We start from the raw sequence: 18692 nt of genomic DNA, 5'->3' as shown, positions 1-18692 counted from the left end.
TTCGAATCATTAGTTGGCCTCGTTCGCTGATGACCACCCCATCTTTACGATATGAAACTGCACGGCTGTCGAAAACGCTTGCGGTGTAAGACTGACCGATGAAGGCAAATCCCACAAAAATCAGAGTAATTATCATTCGGCTGATGTTCATGTGCTCCATTCTTTTTGTTCTTCTAGCGGTCCATAATTACTGAAGAGAATAATAATGCATCCTAGCGCATATTATTATCAGAAAATAGTGAGCATCGTTGCGCTGACTTAGCTGTAACTGCATGCAAAGCTCCCAATAGTCGAAAATATCTAACAAAATTTGCACTGGGGTTTGCACAAGGATTGGGAAGAAAGAAAAAACGAAGTCTTCAGAAGTCACTGACTATTTCTTATGGGCTATTACCGATTACAGTAGTGAGAAGCCCTACTTAAGCCGAGCAGAGTACTGGTCTTTGCCTCGCGGAGCTGTATAACCCAATCGCGCTGAACAAAACTGGCACCCTAAGGGCGACTCTGTTGGTTGCTAAAGACGCAGTTATCTTTCTTCAAGTATGTCGTTCAATCAAAACCACTCTTCATTGGAGAGACGTTCTGTCACGCATCCGTGCACACGACACTCTTCAATGCAGAATTCTATGTCAATAATTTTGAGTGAAAACCTGGGTATTTCTTGATCTATCTATCTATCTATCTATCTATCTATCTATCTATCTATCTGTCTGTCTATCTATCTATCTGTCTATGGATGTGCATATAATGTATCAATATGTACCTGTACACATGAAGAGTTTGTTTGCAAAAACCGATAAGTCCATTTTTGAAGATTTTGAAGTACGGTCTCTGTCATAAAGTACAAAATAATACCTTTTAAATGATATATTGGTCACTGCATGCAAAGGTACATTTTTGATGTTATGGTCAAAAGAAGCAAAAATTTTCTTATTATTCTCTTTATTTTTCTTGACCTTTAATCGCAAATATCTCCATTTGGCAAATATGGACTTATCGGTTTTTGCAAACAAACTCTTCACATATATATCTCTCAGTACCCCCCCCCCCCTCCCACCTGATTCTTCAAGATAAGAATTCATCTTCCATTACACATTACCAGCTGAGGTCGACCAGTTCCACTCCAGGACTTGTCCTGACAGGGAGGTGGAAGAAACACTACCTCCCTGGTCCTGAGTCATTGCTATCACAGGGAGGTGGAATCTGACTTCCACCTTCCTGGTTCCTATAGGCCTATACTTGAATTTCGAGGCAATTTTCAGGCACCATGCTTCAAAATAGAGTGAATCAACTGATGATGCCCTCTTGTGACTATAATTTGGGTTGCCATTATTCAGAATGTGATTATTTCATGAGTTCTAAAGGGACGAAGTGTCTAGTGAAGCTTTCGTTCATAAATACTTTGCTCATTATGATTGCCAATTAGGAACTGTACTGTATTGTTTATTGGGTCCTTGGGGAATTTGCCGTATCTCGGAGACCTCAGATTAACTCACAATCATCCAATTACTACATTTTGTTACCAGTTGTGCTCGTGTGTTATGCTTTATGTGACAGAAGCTGTCTTCCTTTAAAGTGGGGCTTGGACAGAACATTATGAACATGAGCCTAATAAGATGAATTCTCATTATGCAGGCGCGAAAGGAGGGGGTGGGGGTGGGGGAGGGGACACTAAGCTGTGAGAGCTAACATGGCTCTATCTAATATAGTCCCCTCCGTCCTCGACCTCTCCTCCTCCCTGCTCTTCCTTTATCTTGACCTTTTTTATTCTCCTCCTCCTCCCTTTCATCTTCCTCCTCCTCCTCCTCCTCCTTCATCGATCTTCCTCCTAATGTAATTGTTTTAACACACACACACACACCCACACACACACACAAGTACACGCACGCATGCACACAACTCCTATTTGCCTTTTAATTGATATGAATCGGCATTTTTTAAAACCTTGAAAAATACCACAATTATAGTGATATTTGCAAGCGCAAGAAAGAGCAAATAACCGGCGAAATGACAAGTAAAACATTGCCCTCTCTCACTGAGATACTGCCAACTTATCACCCGATACCACTCTGTCTGTGGCGCTATCTTGCTTGCTTCATTGATCACCTCTCATAACACACACACAAACGGGTCGGCCATATGTACGTAGCTAGCGCATCATAATCATTACACACAAGGAACCCCATGCACCATGGATATGGCCCATGGGCCAAGCAAGAGACCATACGTATAATCCCATTGAGCGCAGCGGCGGAGTGCATTGAAACGGCGAAGAGTGTCTGAATCAGCGCCTGTGGATCTTGTGTTTATTTATGTTCACGTAATGCCACTGTTTCCATCTCTTTGTAGAACAACTGTGATTGACCAATTCTACATGTGAGTATTTGTCCAATAACTGAAAAAAAAAAAATGACGTAGGCCTGCACCGAAAAATATCGTCGTAGTCGTAGACAATTCGACAATCGTGACAATCGTCCTTGCTCATGATATGGTTACTGCAGTGCAGACACTGCACAGTTTCAGTGTCAGTGACTGGCTATATTGTACTCGTATGTTGTGGCCAGGTTGATTGGAGAATGAACCCACTCCACTCCAGTCCATACGGCATTGGCACTGATACCCTGATCATTGAATCATAATCGAATCACTGCTATGGCACGATCATGCCATCTTTTCTGCATTGCCTAAAATAGATAGGTTGATACCTAACCCTGGGCAGGCGCTCCTAGTTGTACACCTACACTGTGGGAGCTTTGCGTTGGGGCTGGTCGCAGTTGTAACTCATTTGCATTTAGAAGTGACAATGGGGATAGATTAGTAATACTAATAATACTAGTAGACATCTACTACTGATATAGTATCACAGTGTTATCACTATAAAAGGGAGGTGGAAGAAATCTGGTGCTAGAGTACTTTCGCACCTGTTTGTCAAATGATCTCCAAACATGCACAAACTCACCGTCGTTATTCAGCAACCTACAAAAATACTTGCATCTGCAGAGACTGCAACTCTCCCGTTTTCGACGGGAGATCTCCCGCCGGAAGCCCATTTTTGCAGAATCTCCCGTTCTCCCACTGAAGATTTGATTTCTCCCGCCCCGGCTCTGTGTCTCCCGGTGGAAAGGATTTCTTACTTATTGCTATCGTATGTTGAAAAAAAATTAGCCTTAGATAGCACCAGAGAACATCTAGAACATAGGAACTCCACGGTTCGCACACATCAACTTGGAGTCTCCCGTTTGCTAGGGGTTTCGGGCGGGAGAATCTCCAGATCAGAAGGTGCTTGGGGTTGGAGTCTCTGCATCTGAGTCTCCAAAGTCGAATAGACATTATTAAAGTGTCAGGAAATTAGAAAATCTCAATTGCTTGAAATGCCGCTCGATGTGTACACAAGCACAATACAAATACGTTCAGCGCTTGGGGTCGATCATTTGGTCGGAATGTAGCTGCACAGCAGCTTTTTCTATGTTGTCGTTGAAAAGCTAAAATCTATCTTTCTGGCAAGTCTGGCGTTAGTGGTTTAGCTTCAAAGCGGTTGAGCACGTGCGCGAGTGTGTGCTGCCACTTATATCTTTTTCTTTCTTCTATATCTTCCTCTTTCATTTTCAGGTAGAATCTATACCTAAATTTCCATTTCCTTCCTATGAATCATTTCTTTGTGGTTTTCCTCTGTCTATCTTTCTCAATTTCCTATTTAACTGTATTTTCTGCGTAATTATTCTTTGTTTCCTTCCTAGGTTGTTTTTCCTTCCAACTACTAGGATCAATTCAATTCAGTTCAATTTTATTCGGCACAAAATAAATCAAAAGTACATTATGTACACAATAAAAACAAAAGCAATGTATTAAATATACATACAAAATATGTTGTTTGAATAATGTTCTGAAGTGAGAAAGTGTAGTGTTGGACTTGAGATCTGGACTAATTGAATTCCATTCATTTGCACCTGTAAAGCGAATTGATTGAGTTCTAACTGTTAAACGGGCTAATGGCATTCTCTTTCCTTTCTATCCTCTCCATAATCTTTTTCTTATATGTAATTCTAATGAATCCTTTTCTTCATTTCCTTTTCAACCTGTATAATTCTTTCTCTCCTTTCTAATCATCATTGCTTTTATCCAGCTTTGATTCATATCTCATTCTATTATTATTTTACCTATAGTGCTTTTCTGTTTCTCTTTGCTTTCCTCTTGTCTTTTCAAATATATCCATCTCTTTCTGGCTTTCCTTTATAATGCCAGTTTCTCTTCTTTTTTTCCTTCCATTATCTTTCAGTGAACTCTCTATTTTGTAAATCTTCTGTTTCATTTTTTTCCATTTTTTTAGATATCTTTCCTTCATTTCCTTTCCCCCCTTTTCCTAGCCTTTTTTTTAAAGGCTTCATTTTCTTTCATCCTCTTAACCACATTTTTCACAATCTTCTTTCATGCATAAACACACACACACACACACACACACACACACACACACACCCTCACACATACCGTACGTATGCGCGCACATACGCCACAGTGGCGGATCCACTATGGTTTGCCAGCCGTATGCCATGTACACAGTTTAAGCAGCGCCTCATGAACATCTTTTTCAACATTTTGTTTGGGCAACGAGCATCATTATGGGTAGAATGTCTCCATACCTCGGCACTGTTTTTCATGATGTTATCCTATTGTCCATACATGAACAGCACTTGGACAAACTTTACAGCTCAACATTGCATTGTGACATGTAGAACATGTTACCACTTGGGCAAAAAAAAATAATAATGATAACAAGAAAAAATCACTTATCTGTAAAACAGGCAGCAAATTTGAAAAAGAAATGGCTGTTTAACTTTTCCAATTTAGTTTCTGTTTGGATGCATTACCAGTATTCTGATAGTTAAAAATGCATGATAGACTCACTGTATACATAATTTGGTCTCTTCTTTGCCAATGCTACCTGTATACAGTTTGTTTACCTAGTCTTTGAATGTGATTTGTGCCACGTTAGTTTTATTTTTTTCTACATACTATTGCTTCCATTACTATGTTCCCGCAAGAAACTACATATTGTATCATCACATATCATTAATGATTTCTTTGTTTTATGTATTTTTTTTTTAAATTCCTTACACAGGATACATCACTGAATCAGGACATGACAATCAGCCGTCTGTGCTCACAGTTTTGTTTGACTGTTTGCATCAATAGTGATCAAGTCGTGTATCCAGTATACGGGGAAGTTTGCTGTAAGTGCGAAACAAAAGCTGCTGCTGGACAGTGTCTTTGGATTACTTCTCAGGTTTAATTACCCACTGCCATCATGGAATACTACTTTTACATGTGAGTATTGAGCTAGAATTTATACGAATTTGTAATCAACCTTTTCCTTGTTCCTGATAGTTGTTCTTTGTTGTCATTAAGTACTGTACAGATAGCGCATGGTAGGAGCTGTTGATTTGTATTTTTAGGGGGAACATGGTGATTGATCAATGAAAAGATTTTAAAAATGATGAAAAGGGATTATATAATACAATACTAGCTCATTCTAGTTCACTAGTTCATTCAGAGAATATCATTTGGAATTTTTTATAAGACAATTTAAGCAGACATTGTGAGAAAATTTTTATAAATATAATGCTTTATGAAGGAAAAATTGTTCTGTGCTCTTATGTAATGTGCATTTCTTGTCATTCTGCTGCTCATGACTGAAAATTATGTACAATGTACATATGTACTATGACTTCTTTTACAGGAAAAACATTACTCATGTTTTTGATATCTTTATGTACATGTACTTTTACAGTACAGTCAGTAAAAATGGATTGAGTTGTATAAAAAAAAAAATAGAAACAATATTGGCAGTCAGCAACAGCTTCAAACTTAAAGCTTCTATAAGATTACAAATCCCAAATTAGAATTGGCTCAGCTGACATTTCCATAATTATACATTTTATTACCTGTGCCAAGGATGGAGGTTACTTAGTGATCATTGCATTGGTTTGTCTGTTTGCAAAATAGGTCAAAAAGTTGGTAACGGATTTGAACAAAACTTGCAGGAAAAGTTGATAATGACACAAGGAAGAGCTAATTACATTTTGGTAGTGGTCTTTGAATTTTGAAAGATTTTGAAGGATTTTTGGTCTTTTTGCAGATAAGGTCAGTGAACTTGGGAATTCAAGATGCAACTTCACTGTATTTGCGGTTAACATGTACGCGCTCTGAAGTGCATGCTCTGCTCAGGCGAGGTGTCGCATACACTTGTAGCTGGAAACTGTTGACGTACGAAAGGCTTCTAGATTGGATTGGGATATTGGGCGATTTTCAGCTTGCGTGTATACAGCTGTATGGGTGGAAATGAGCTGCTTGGCAGAGGTCTGCTCTCTGTGAGTGCTTTTGTTTCAGCTGCAGAATGGGAAAAAAAAGCCATAGTGAAGAATTAATTATTTCAGCTGCAGAATGAAAAAAAAAAACACCATAGTGAAGAATTAATTGTTTCAGCTGCAGAATGAAAAAAAAAAATAGTGAAGAATTAATCATGCAGTGGATAAAAAGTATGAAAGCGCTGGGGACAGAGTTCTGCATGACTAAGATGCGTACACTGAGGCACCCAGTACACTGAACATTGCTGCCCACAATAGTAAACTATGCTGTATTGTTCTGGATGTATTGTATGCTTGCCGTGGATATAAACTACTCATTTGCAGATCAGGATGTGGAGGAGATTCCCCCAATCCTGTTCACACTGTCTTAGTCATACTCATACAGAAACTCGCAAATCCTGGCAGGCACCTTGATGTGAACATGAACATGACTTATGCTCCAGGATTATGCAGTCATTGTTGTTGTTGTTTTGGGGAAAAAAGGAAATACAGTCTTGTCAATATGGAAAACATTTATCCTTATAATTTGTACAGTCATGCAAGTGTAGTGTAGCTACTGCAATATGATGCACCTCTCTGATTTCCAGTGAATCATTGTGGAGTAAAATATGAAAGGTTTGTGAGTAGAAGGATTCTCAGTATGTGTCGTGGGTGGGTTGAAGTCAGCTGATTTACTGCAGGGGGAATGCTCTCTCTCCCTCTCATGGTGTGTGCACAGTACTAAGCAGTGTACATGTAGATGTTATCAACACAGTGTGTGATCATGTTGTGCAATCAGTTCAAATATTGGCCTACAATCTGCTGCATGTTACATGATGTACCAGTTGTACATTAAGCGTGAGCACTTTTTTGTCTCTCAGAAATTGTGGGATGGGTTTTTCTGACATTTTATACCAGTATACATTGTACAGTCTCTATAAAAGAGAATGCATATGTTGAGGGGGTTTGTCTTGTGCAAATTTCTTTCTGTTCAAAGTTCGAAATTCCCAAACTTCAGTATATGGTCAGACATTTTCTCCTGAAAACACTTCCAACATGTAGATGTACACAGTACCGTAAAGTTCCGTGTATAAGACGCACTATTTTTTCGTCGGAAAACGTTGAAAATCGGGGGTGCGTCGTATACACGGGTACAGTCGAATCGAGGAAAAAAATCCGTCATGTACACCCAATTTTATAAGGCCAACTTGGGGCCATGTATGCCCATCGACGTTTGGAAGGTAAGCAATCACTAGAACTTACGGATAAAAGAGCGATCTTTCAATCTGGACACCCACAAAAGCTGCAAATACGAGATACACTTACATCGGCCTTGTGCAGTAACGATGTATCAATCTGGCCATAGACAACAGCTGTAACAGCACTGCTGTATGCTACCGATGTCAGTCTACCAAGCTACCAACAGCCAACCTAGTAGCTGGAATACGCGATGTACAGGTATCATTACTAAATTACCGATACTGTAAAACTTATCAATGTACTAGTATCAATATGACCATAGACAAAAGCTGTAAAATACGGAGTAGGATCGACACTATGTCACCGTAAATATGAACGATGTGTGAAGCATGCATGCATATCCATGTCGTTCGTTTGCTCTTCATTTCACGAGTGCGAGACCAGCTAGGATAGCATAGCTACACTGTGCTGTAGCTAGCTAGTAGCAAGCCTTTGGCAAAGGCAGCAGCTGCAGAGAGGCTTTTGCAATGGACTCGCGTGCACACAGCGATCGGATCGAAGCGCGCTAACCCATTGCGCGCTGTGTGTGCAAGTCCATTGCTCTCTGTGTGCGTGTGCTGAAATTATAGCGAGCTGCCTTTTGCAAAAGGCTAGCACTGTGCATACAAGCATGGTACAATAGACACACATGTTACTGGTAACAGTGCATGAGTGTAATTACCGTACGCACCGTACGTCTTGCCGTATGATCCCTCTGCTACACTTGTTGATGTTTTTCTTATTTTTCGTGATGAACCTTCCAGTCTGACATGCGTCAATATGCGAGACACCCTCTGCTATGTATGACAGCAAAGATCGTACTGTATACTCATGAGTACGATATGCATGACACATGTACCACGATTGAAAGGCGAAACAATAGCAAGTGAGTACCGAGACAAGTCTCGCATTTTGCGTCTTCCATATTTTGTTGATACCCGATGAATACCGTTAAAAGAAAATATAAAAGGAAACGAAAAATAGAGCAAATACATGCTGCATTCTAGGGAAATATTGAGCTGAAATAATATGTATGACACACGCAATATTTGCGTGGACATTTTCGTGTGTTTTTTTTTTTTTTAATTTTAGGTCCGAAATTAGGGGTGCGTCTTATATACGGGTGCGTCTTATACACGGAACTTTACGGTATACAGTACACTTGTACAGTGTACATACTCATGTGAAGTTTCAAGAATTTTAGTTTTTTATAATTTTTTATTTTACTTCATGGAAAGCAAACATGTGACATAGTTTGTTATTTCCCAAAACACCTTCAGAGAATGTTAGAGGTGTGAAATGAAAATAAAAAGGTGTAAAATATCTATATACCAGCAATGTACTTGTACATTTCCCATATTTACGTATAGGCTTTTCAGCTGATGATGCTTTAAAGGACAAGTTCACCTTCATAGATATGTGGGTTGAGTGAATGCAGCAAGCACATCAATGAGAGTTTGAGGAAAATCGGACAATCCGTTCAAAAGTTATGAATTTTTGAAGTCTTTGCTCAGTCACGGCTGGATGAGAAGACTACTAGGACTATAGCTTGTGATGTCATATGAGTACAGCTATTAGTATATAAAGAAAGTATAAAGAAAATTCAAGATATTCTCACTTTTCTCACATAATAAAAGAACACTCGACTTCTCTCTTTCAGATGTCAGGGGAAATAATATTACCCCTAACATAGTCAGTAGCTTGTATATAATGCACTTTATTCAAAAAGTCAAGTTTTGTGAAATTCTCTTTTTATTTTCCTTATATTGTTGTACGCATGTGACATCATACACTGTAGTAGCCTTCTCCTCCAGCAGTGATTGCACAGATACTTTAAAATTTCATAACTTTTGAACGGATTGTCGGATTTCCCCCAAACTTTCACTGATGTGTTCTACTAATACTGTTGCCTTCACTCAATCCACATGTGTATGAAGTTGAACTTGTCCTTTAAATAATTGCATGTTATGTGTCCATTGTTATTCTGGTATTAATGATGGTAATGACAACAATACACTGTATATACTAAATATTACAAATAACAATATTTATTTGTATTTTATTATAAATGATTTAGTAATACTAGTAATAGATACAAGTGGGATGATGATGATGATGATGATGATGATGATGATAGTAGTACTGACAGCATCATTAGGCCTAAAATGTGCTATAATGGGGGATAAAAGTTAGGCATCCACTGATGATGCAGTTTACACGTGTGTTCACTAAATGTTTCAACCTTGCAATCATTTAGCGAGAGATAGGATCATGATTATGGGAGGAAATTAAAGGTCATCATATCATGGCCATTTTTAGTCCCAAGTATCCTGTGACTTAGGAAATAATTGATGTGCGTCATCACAGAGAATTTTTATTCCAAGGGTACAAAATGTAATTTCCCCATGGAGGCAATGTGTATTAAAAGGAGACTGTTTTTATGTTGATTGCACATAAATTTGAGTTTGTAGTGCACTTTGCCCATGTCACATTTGCTGTGTTTTGTCAACTTTCCCATATTTGAAATACGTTTCAATGCCAGCTATCAAAATGCATATTAAAATCTATGCAAACGCCTTTTGGATGGCATTTCTTGAGTTGTGGCATTTATCAACTCTTTCGTGAGTTGATTGGGAGGCCTTTATCACTGCGCAGCTCCATTGCGCAGTTTGACCTGAGGAGCGGAGATGTGTAGTTGGCAGTGGTCGGAGTTGGCAGGTCCTACTGTAGCTATAAACACATTTCAAAATAGCTTTAGTGTTTTGAACTCAACTCTACAGAAATTAGTTTCTGGCTCAAACGTGTTTGCGATTGTCCTTTTTTTAGCGTGTCGGAAACACATTTCAAATCCCATAATCAAAACAGGGTCAGCTTTGTATTATTAACTGTCCAAACTCCTTGAAAATAGTTTGGAAATCTTAATTCTGTGCCAGAAGTGAATTGATAAATGCACCCATTAATTGATATAGCAATCTGACCGTATCAGGGCAATTACCCCCCCCCCCCCCCCCCCCCCCCCGTTAAATACTGGTTTGGTTAGTGGTAAGGTTAGAGTAAAGATTAGGGTTAGGGTTAGGTTTAGGGTTAGGAATTTAGGTTAGGGTTAAGATTAGGTTCAGGATTAGGATTAGGGCCAGGGGAAGGGTGCGGGGTAATTGCCCAGGGGGTAATTGCCCTAGACCCCAATCTGACATATTTGATAGTCTGGTGCAAGGTGCAATGTTTGTGTGCATTCTAATTTTGCGAATTTCACGCGCCAAAATTCGCGAAATTTAAATGCACGCGAAAGTTCTTGCCTACACAATATGCATTGGATACCAGTGGCAATTCACGAAAATTGTACATTGTATGCAGCAAGAAGGCCCGTCGGCTCCAATTCGTTTTTACAGTAATATCATGGAGTACAATGGTATTTTATGGCATGAATGGTATTGCTGATGGTGCATGAAGTTTTGCAATAAATTTTGTAATGTACAACCTGTACAATGCAATGCATGCCTAAGCATGTGACTTTCAGAGTCACACACAATTTATTCACTCATGCTACCATTGCTAAAAGTTTATGACTATGAATAAACTTGAAAGGCATGTGAAGATACATTGTAATAGACCATGCACACTGTTGATGTGTGTGTACAATTTTGTATGTGTGTAAGTAACATTGGAAGGGTGTACATGTATTTCATGTTACAAGAGAAAGCGCACAAATGAAATATTGGATTATCAAGTCAATATTGTGATTGGAAAAAATTGTAATTTACAATGTACTATACCTCTTGTACCAAGTTATTTTGGATTTTTGAAGGTGGGATTAGGGTACTACAGTACAATGTAGTAGTCATCAAATAATATTGATTAGCCAATCGAGCGCCTTTTTGGTTTATATCATATTATGGGATATTTGTAGTATGTACTGTAGCATGGAATATAGCCGGGTTTACATTTTCTTACAGTAATCTTTATTGGGAATTAAATGTTGTACACAAGTGAAGTTCTATAGCTCTTGGGGTGGTATTCTGAAATCCTTCCTAGGAAGAAATTTCTTCCAAAGTGAGGATTTCTTCCTAAGTTGTATTCTGAAAATCTTCCTAAGTTTCTTCCTCAGTACACTTAGGAAGAAACTTAGGAAGGGGGCGGGAATATGCAAATTTCTGACTTAGGAAGAGGTTGGTATTCTAGAATGCACTTAGGAAAGAATTTTAGAAAAATATTTAGGAAAGCTCCACCCCTGTCCTAAGTACGTTGTTAAGAATAGCAAACTGCAAGCATCGTGATAGGCGCGCTTGTTAGTCATTGCGCGCACATGTACTTTGATGCGCGAAATGAGCGTGAGAAAGGGGACATGCCGCGCTCTCGTGCATTTGACCCTACGTCATAGTAATATGCGATTGTCATTGGTTAGTTCCTTAAGATACGGCATTTCGTATTGGCTTAGGAAAGGACGTGGGTGGGGATAAGGATGGCCTAATTTGCATTAAGAAGTGCCTAGGAAGAAATTTCAGAATACCAATTTTGTCTTTCCTAGGCACTATCCTAAGTTTCTGACTTAGGAAGAAACTGAGGAAGAAACTTAGGAAGATTTTCAGAATACCACCCTTGCAAAATAAGGCAAGCAATTGTCACTTTTCATTACCTTTGGCCGTGCAATGTACACTAGCTACTGTAGGGTAATGCTTCCCAGCCCATGGCATATCGTATTATGCTTGTACTGAAATGACAAATTTTTGGTTGTGTTACATTTCTAGCCTGGTGGTGGTGGCCCTGTTCCTGAAACTGGGTCTGTACTTCTGCTGGTACCACATGCGGCGCCGGGCAGCCCTAGCGCGGGAGGTCCACATCGTAATGCCCGATGGAACGACGCGGCGCGCCGTCGTGACGGGACGAACAGCACGCAGAAACAGACGAGAAGATAGACAGGTAAAATTAGGGTTTAGAGGACTGGAGACCATTTTTTCAAAACACCGTAGTTTGTTGTGTCTTCAGAACAAAACACTGTTGCTACCAGACTCACAGGTGTTTCTATGTAAGAAAGAACTCAGAAGTCTGAAATGTTTCTCTATATGATAAAAGCATGTTGAGTCCTACAGCTGATAAAAAAAGTACTAATGCCAATTGCAACATCTCAATACATGGAAAGCTGCCGGGCTGTTCTTTTCTCATTGTCATTTTCATAGACTATTTCATTTATGAAACCAGAGTCCGGATGTCAGTAGAACAGATCATGCTATTGTTTCCTCTCAAGAGCCGTCAGCCATCTTGACTTCTGCCACATCGACAATCCTTGATGCGTGTATCGCTCTACAATGCTTGTTTTCATAATATTACAACTCGGTTTTTGATTACACATGTAGTAGCTACTGTGTCTCGTCTCGTACATATGTACATGCTCAAAACACTGCACTGCTACCAAACTCGCAAGCTTTTGTATGAAAGAAAGAAAGAAGGTTAAAATGTTTCTCTTTGCGTGTTGAGACGTTACATGTACAACTTTTGAATAACTGCTAGCGCTATTGCAACATCTGAATACGTGGAAAGCTGCTGTTCTTTTCCTGTGATAGTGGTGGTTAATCAAATTTACTTGAACCAAGGTTCATTTCATATGAAACCAGAATATGGATGTAAGTGTAATAGATTGCTATCATGCTATGAAAAATAATTGCTCTCAAGAAATCCATCCTACTTGACTACTGTTACAAATGTACATTGACAAACTATGATGCTTGTATTGCTCTACAGTGCTTGTTTTCATAATCTTAAAACTCGGTTTTTGATTACACATGTAGTACATGTAACTACTGTGTCTCGTACATATGTACATGCTCAATACACTGCACTGCGTCCAAGCTTGCAAGCTTTTGTATGAAAGAATGAAAGAAAGTTAAAAATGTTTCTCTTTGCTTGTTGAGACCTACATGTACAAGACTATAGTTCTTTTGAATATTAAAATGCTAGCGCTATTGCAACATCTGAATATATGGAAAGCTGCTGTTCCTTTCCTGTGATAGTGGTGGTTTATCAAAATTACTTGAATTGTGGTACTGTAGTTCATTTGATATGAAACCAGAATACGGATAGGTTATGAAACCAAAATACGGATGTAAGTGCAATAGATTGCTAGAATAATTGCTCTCATAGAAATCCAGACTACTTGACTACAAACCATGAAGCTTGTATTGCTCTACAGTGCTTGTTTTCATAATCCTAAAACAAGGTGTATGATTACATCTTTTGTACACAAGTGGTAGCTGCTGCGTCACACGTATGCTCACACACTACACAAATGTATATACCAGTATGTGTCCACACACTCACGCACACCGTCTGTTGTAATACTAATGCCGGGTGTGGTGACCGAGTAGAGCTTAGTCACATAAAGATAGCATTAGTGTGATTTGACTGATTGCTTGCCACCTGCCTTGTCATGCATTTTATATTTAGACTCTTCTTGACTTGTACACCACACAAGAAGCAAACTGTGTATGTAATGGGATATGTTATAGATGTGTGTGAAGAAAGGATATGAGATGGTATACAGGGCTGCCAACTCTCACGCATTGAGCGTGAGACTCACTCATTTTGGTCCTTTCTCACTCTAAAACTTTATTTCATTTGCATGCATTTCTATTGATCTCACTCATTTTGACTCCTAGATTATAGCATTGGCCTATGGGAGTCTCACTCTCATCTAGTTTCCAGTGTTGGCAGCCCTGGGTATAACATGTAAGAAATCACACACACACACACACATACATATATGTATACTTGTAGGCGCTTAAACATACAAAATGTACTATCAAAAAACAAAAGCGTGTGTAGTATCAGCTAAGTGTTCATCATTTCTCATCAAAGGCAGAAAGTATTTAGTAGTAATAAATGCTATCAAAAGTGTGCATACCCACTGTGTACCACCAAAAGAAGAAGAAGAAAAAAAAAAAAATAAATCACCCGACAAGTCACAGAAGTGGAACTGGAGTTTAAGGGAAATTCCCTTGGCTTTGCTTGACTTCACTTCCTGAAAGCTTTCGGTGAAATTCACATCACTTTCTGAATGGTTGATTCAGCAAGTGTTAACATTAGATATATTATTGGTTTTGTAAACTAGGGAATAATCCACATCAAAACAATTCAAAACCTACTGAGATGCTGTGTATTCTTCTTTATAATCACAAGTGTCAATATTTCACTAATAGGCAGCTTTGTTGGGCAGTGGTTAATATATTATTTTATTATTATTATATATAATATATATATTTTTTTTACACACGGTCCATTTCAAAGAGATAATCAAATGTACTTGACAGCACTTCTTGATTGTGTGTATTTGTCGAATACATGCGCTGTAATATTTTATTAAGAAACACAAAAACTTGAGTGTAGTTCACTCAGCTGTTATCAAAGTTGTATGCTAGGGCTGCTTCTGTCACTGCAGTCACGAATTCACGTGTGAAACGTACAACATGCTGTTTGAGGACTAGTAGAATTTTCCGTGGGAACAGCGGAAGAATGTGTGTTAAAGTACACACTTCGGGCTCAAGATTTTCATCTCAACTGACGTCAGCAAGTTACGTAGAATATAGTTTGCGGATCACCTGATCATCTCTGCTGGTGGAAAGTGACTCACATGGAACAATATTGAGGAGGAAGACTCCCACCTGTTGCATGCTTGCAGTGTGTATTGCAGACTCATCTTAAGTGTGAGAAAGAAGGGAAAGAGAGATAATATACTCTGTATAGATAATACTCTATGTACAAATTGTACTCTACAGATGAGATGGTTGTATACTCTCTTTATGTGTATACTGTATGTGTACAGGGAGACACACATGCACACACTTGCAAATACACACAGACAGAGCTCTAAGAGACAGAAGGAGAGGGAGGTACATGTACATGTAAAGACAGACAGAGATACACTGTACACACAGATACAGACACACAGACAGATACATCTGTAAAGGACAGATGATTCCCCCATTCTGCTAAAACAAAATATATATATCGTACATATGCTCCTACCCATCTCTGTCCCCCCCCCCCCCCCCCCCTTCCCCCTCATACTGTACACATGTAGGCTTTCTGGGCTGCCACATGTTCAAGCAACTGCTTATAGTGACAGTCCTGCATAATTTCCTAGGTAGGTAATTATTCGCAAATTTTTTGATACAATATCAATTTTACTTAATGGAATTAATGTACACATTTATTTTCTTTCTTCACACCATGTACATTGTAATCCATATCATATTGATGTTTCCTTTGATATCACTGAAAAAAATATTTATGTTTGAAATTATGTTGTAGAAAATGAAATCAAACAATCAAACAAACAAACAAACAAACAAACAAACAAACAAAGAACAATTGATTACAGATTAACAGACAGAGGGATATGGGCAGATAGATTGACTACCAGGCTCACAGACAAGCAGAAGCTTGAACATTGACAGACAGATCCTATGAGAATAGAAGACACGGCTTGCTCATCAGCACGACTCAATGTTTGATTGTCTTTCCTTGTTGGTATGATTGAGAAGGCATTGTAATTACCATTTTGCTCAAGTCAAGCATTTGTTCACAAGCAAATATTCTGGCCAGTTCAGGCTTGTTTCCAGATGCAGTACAATGTACACGTGCCAAAACTGTCTGTTTTATTATTGTATAGTAAAACAGACAATATATTATATTTTTTCAGGGGAAATAAAAAGTGTTAAAGCATGATATACAATTGTACAGCAATCATATGCATTGTTCAGAGCCGTACGTAGAGGTGCTTTTGTAGAAAAGATATGATCTGATATTACTTAGTACTACATACCTATATCATTGTATGGGGTAACATGATAACATCTTCAATGTTGCCACTGCTCTCCAAGTGGTCCTTGTCTATATCATTACCCCAGCATTTTATACACCTGGGTCTAAAGGGACATTGTAGGCAAAGCATCTTGTCCAAGGATGACTGCACTGGGCAGAATTTAACCCCAAGACTCTCATTTTACAAATCCAGAACCTTTTTCACAGTACGACCTTGCTTCCAGTTCCATATGAATTCCTCTCACACACATAACCCCCCCCCCCCCCAAACAAATGAACAACTACTTTGTAACTACATTAATAGAAAACATAAGTATGAACATGTTTATTTCACATATTCAACATTTTCAAATCTGGCTAGTGAGGAGGACTGTATCGGCGCTTTCACATCAGCCCGATGTTTCGAAATAGCGCGCTATTTTCTGACTTGGGAAATTGGAAAATATCTCGAGCTTGGATTTTTATCGGGCTGATGTGAAAACGCCTTATGAGTATAATCTTATGCATGCCTCATAACAAGAGGTACATTGTATTTTCTATCTCTAAAGCCAAGACAACAAACAAAATTGAAATGTGATTTGCACCATTCATGATCAGCAGACTGTTTATTACAATGTACGTGAGACCCTTCACTTGTGAAGTTGTTATGATATATAACGAGGAATGCCATGTGCTACTTGAGAGGCAGAGATTTCATCATTTAAGGACACTTCATGCCAGACAAAGGCAGTTGATAATTAGCTCATGTGTATGTAAGATTTTTTTTTTCTTTCTCAATTGATACTGCCAAGTACCAGGCAGCGGCTTACTGTCTGAGATGTGCTGATAATCATCACATTTACGGATGCTCTTGATCTCTGTGAATTTACAAACCAACATCCCTGTTCGTACAAATGACCTTTTTCTTCTCATGCCCAAAGTGGAATTATGCACCGGTCTATTACCCAAGATTCATGATAACATTAATTCTTCCCTATTGGACTGGATTTGTAAACATTTCCAAGTCTCCCTATCACGTATACAGTTTGTGCGATTGTTGATGAAAGCCTTTTTTTTTTCCGCTATCAGTTGGATCCATATGCTGACTGTACGCCGTGTGCAAATGAATGAGGTGATCTTCACACACCCACTCATATATCACCAAATACACATATCACGCTGTGCAGTGGTGCAGCATTGTCACAGAGACTCCAACCCAAAGCACCTTCTGATCTGGAGATTCTCCCGCCTGAAACCCCTGGCAAACGGGAGACTCCAAGTTTATGTGTGCGAAGCGCGAAGTTCCTAGGGTTATAGATGCTCTCTGGTGCTATCTAAGGCTTATTTTTGCAACATACGATAGCAATAAGTAAGAAATCCTTTCCAACGGGAGACATTGAGCCAGGGCGGGAGAAATTAAATCTCCAACGGGAGAACGGGAGATTTTGCAGAAATGGGTTTTCGGCGGGAGATCTCCCGTCGAAAACGGGAGAGTTGGAGTCTCTGTTGTCAACACATTATTACAGAAATTAAAAAGCGCCACCACTATTGGAGTTTCTACATAATACTGAATTCATTTGTGATAGTGAGAATTCATTAACACCCACGATTGAACACAAACAATGTACCACTACCAGTATTTTTTCCATGGCATGGTTGGAGCTTCGATGCAAAGTAGAGATTCTGGTTTCATTATACACTTTCCTGAAGTTATGCTACACTCAAAATCAAGCTCTCTCTTTCACGCACAAACACACACACATGCAGCTGTTACGCATTTCTTCATTTAGTGTCTGCAGTCAGTCTCATCCAGCAACCTAGGCTGTCAGTGAACCCATTAGCATGGCATCCTGTCATTTTAACACAGGATATTGAACAATGTTTATCAGAATGTATGCTTTCAAACGGATTCACGGTATACTAGTGTACAATAATGTACATGGTGTATTGTACAAGTTGGCCTATGTGTACATGTGTACATTAGAGAGAGAGAGAAAAAATCATTGTGGCACCAGAAGGTACAAGTAGGGGTACTATTGATCAGCAAGCAAAGAGACAAATATTTTCTGTTCTGGTTTCAAAATATCTACATTGTACAACATACACGTGTACATTTGGTATACCGGTACATACAATGTGTCGCATTGGTACACGTACTATGTGTTGTCGGTATAATACCTGTGTGCAGTATACACATATGCAGACAGTGTTCCCATTCATAAATGTGCAACCATAGTACTACCCGGTACTTGTGGCTGCACTGTAGGTTTAGTTAGCATTGATATGTACAGACACAGTGTATAGGAGGAGATATGCAAT

General features: G+C 39.0%; 1 protein-coding gene across 1 annotated transcript in view; it reads left to right on the top strand.

Annotated features, from left to right (window-relative positions):
• The first annotated feature begins 2247 nt into the window (after positions 1-2247).
• Positions 2248-18692, top strand: part of LOC139714481 (uncharacterized) — a 37949-nt gene continuing 21504 nt past the window's right edge. Inside the window, exons 1-3 of the mRNA XM_071626186.1 lie at positions 2248-2376; positions 5191-5322; positions 12326-12497. Of these exons, the coding sequence (XP_071482287.1) occupies positions 5303-5322; positions 12326-12497 (192 nt within the window). The 5' untranslated portion in view covers positions 2248-2376; positions 5191-5302. The remainder of the gene's footprint in view (positions 2377-5190; positions 5323-12325; positions 12498-18692) is intronic.

This window comes from Diadema antillarum, unplaced genomic scaffold, assembly GCF_040938485.1.
Source record: "Diadema antillarum isolate AM-2024a unplaced genomic scaffold, OU_Dant_1.0 seq00002291_RagTag, whole genome shotgun sequence".
In the NCBI taxonomy this organism is placed as follows: Eukaryota; Metazoa; Echinodermata; class Echinoidea; order Diadematoida; family Diadematidae; genus Diadema; species Diadema antillarum.
This window is presented reverse-complemented; position numbering and strand designations above follow the sequence as displayed.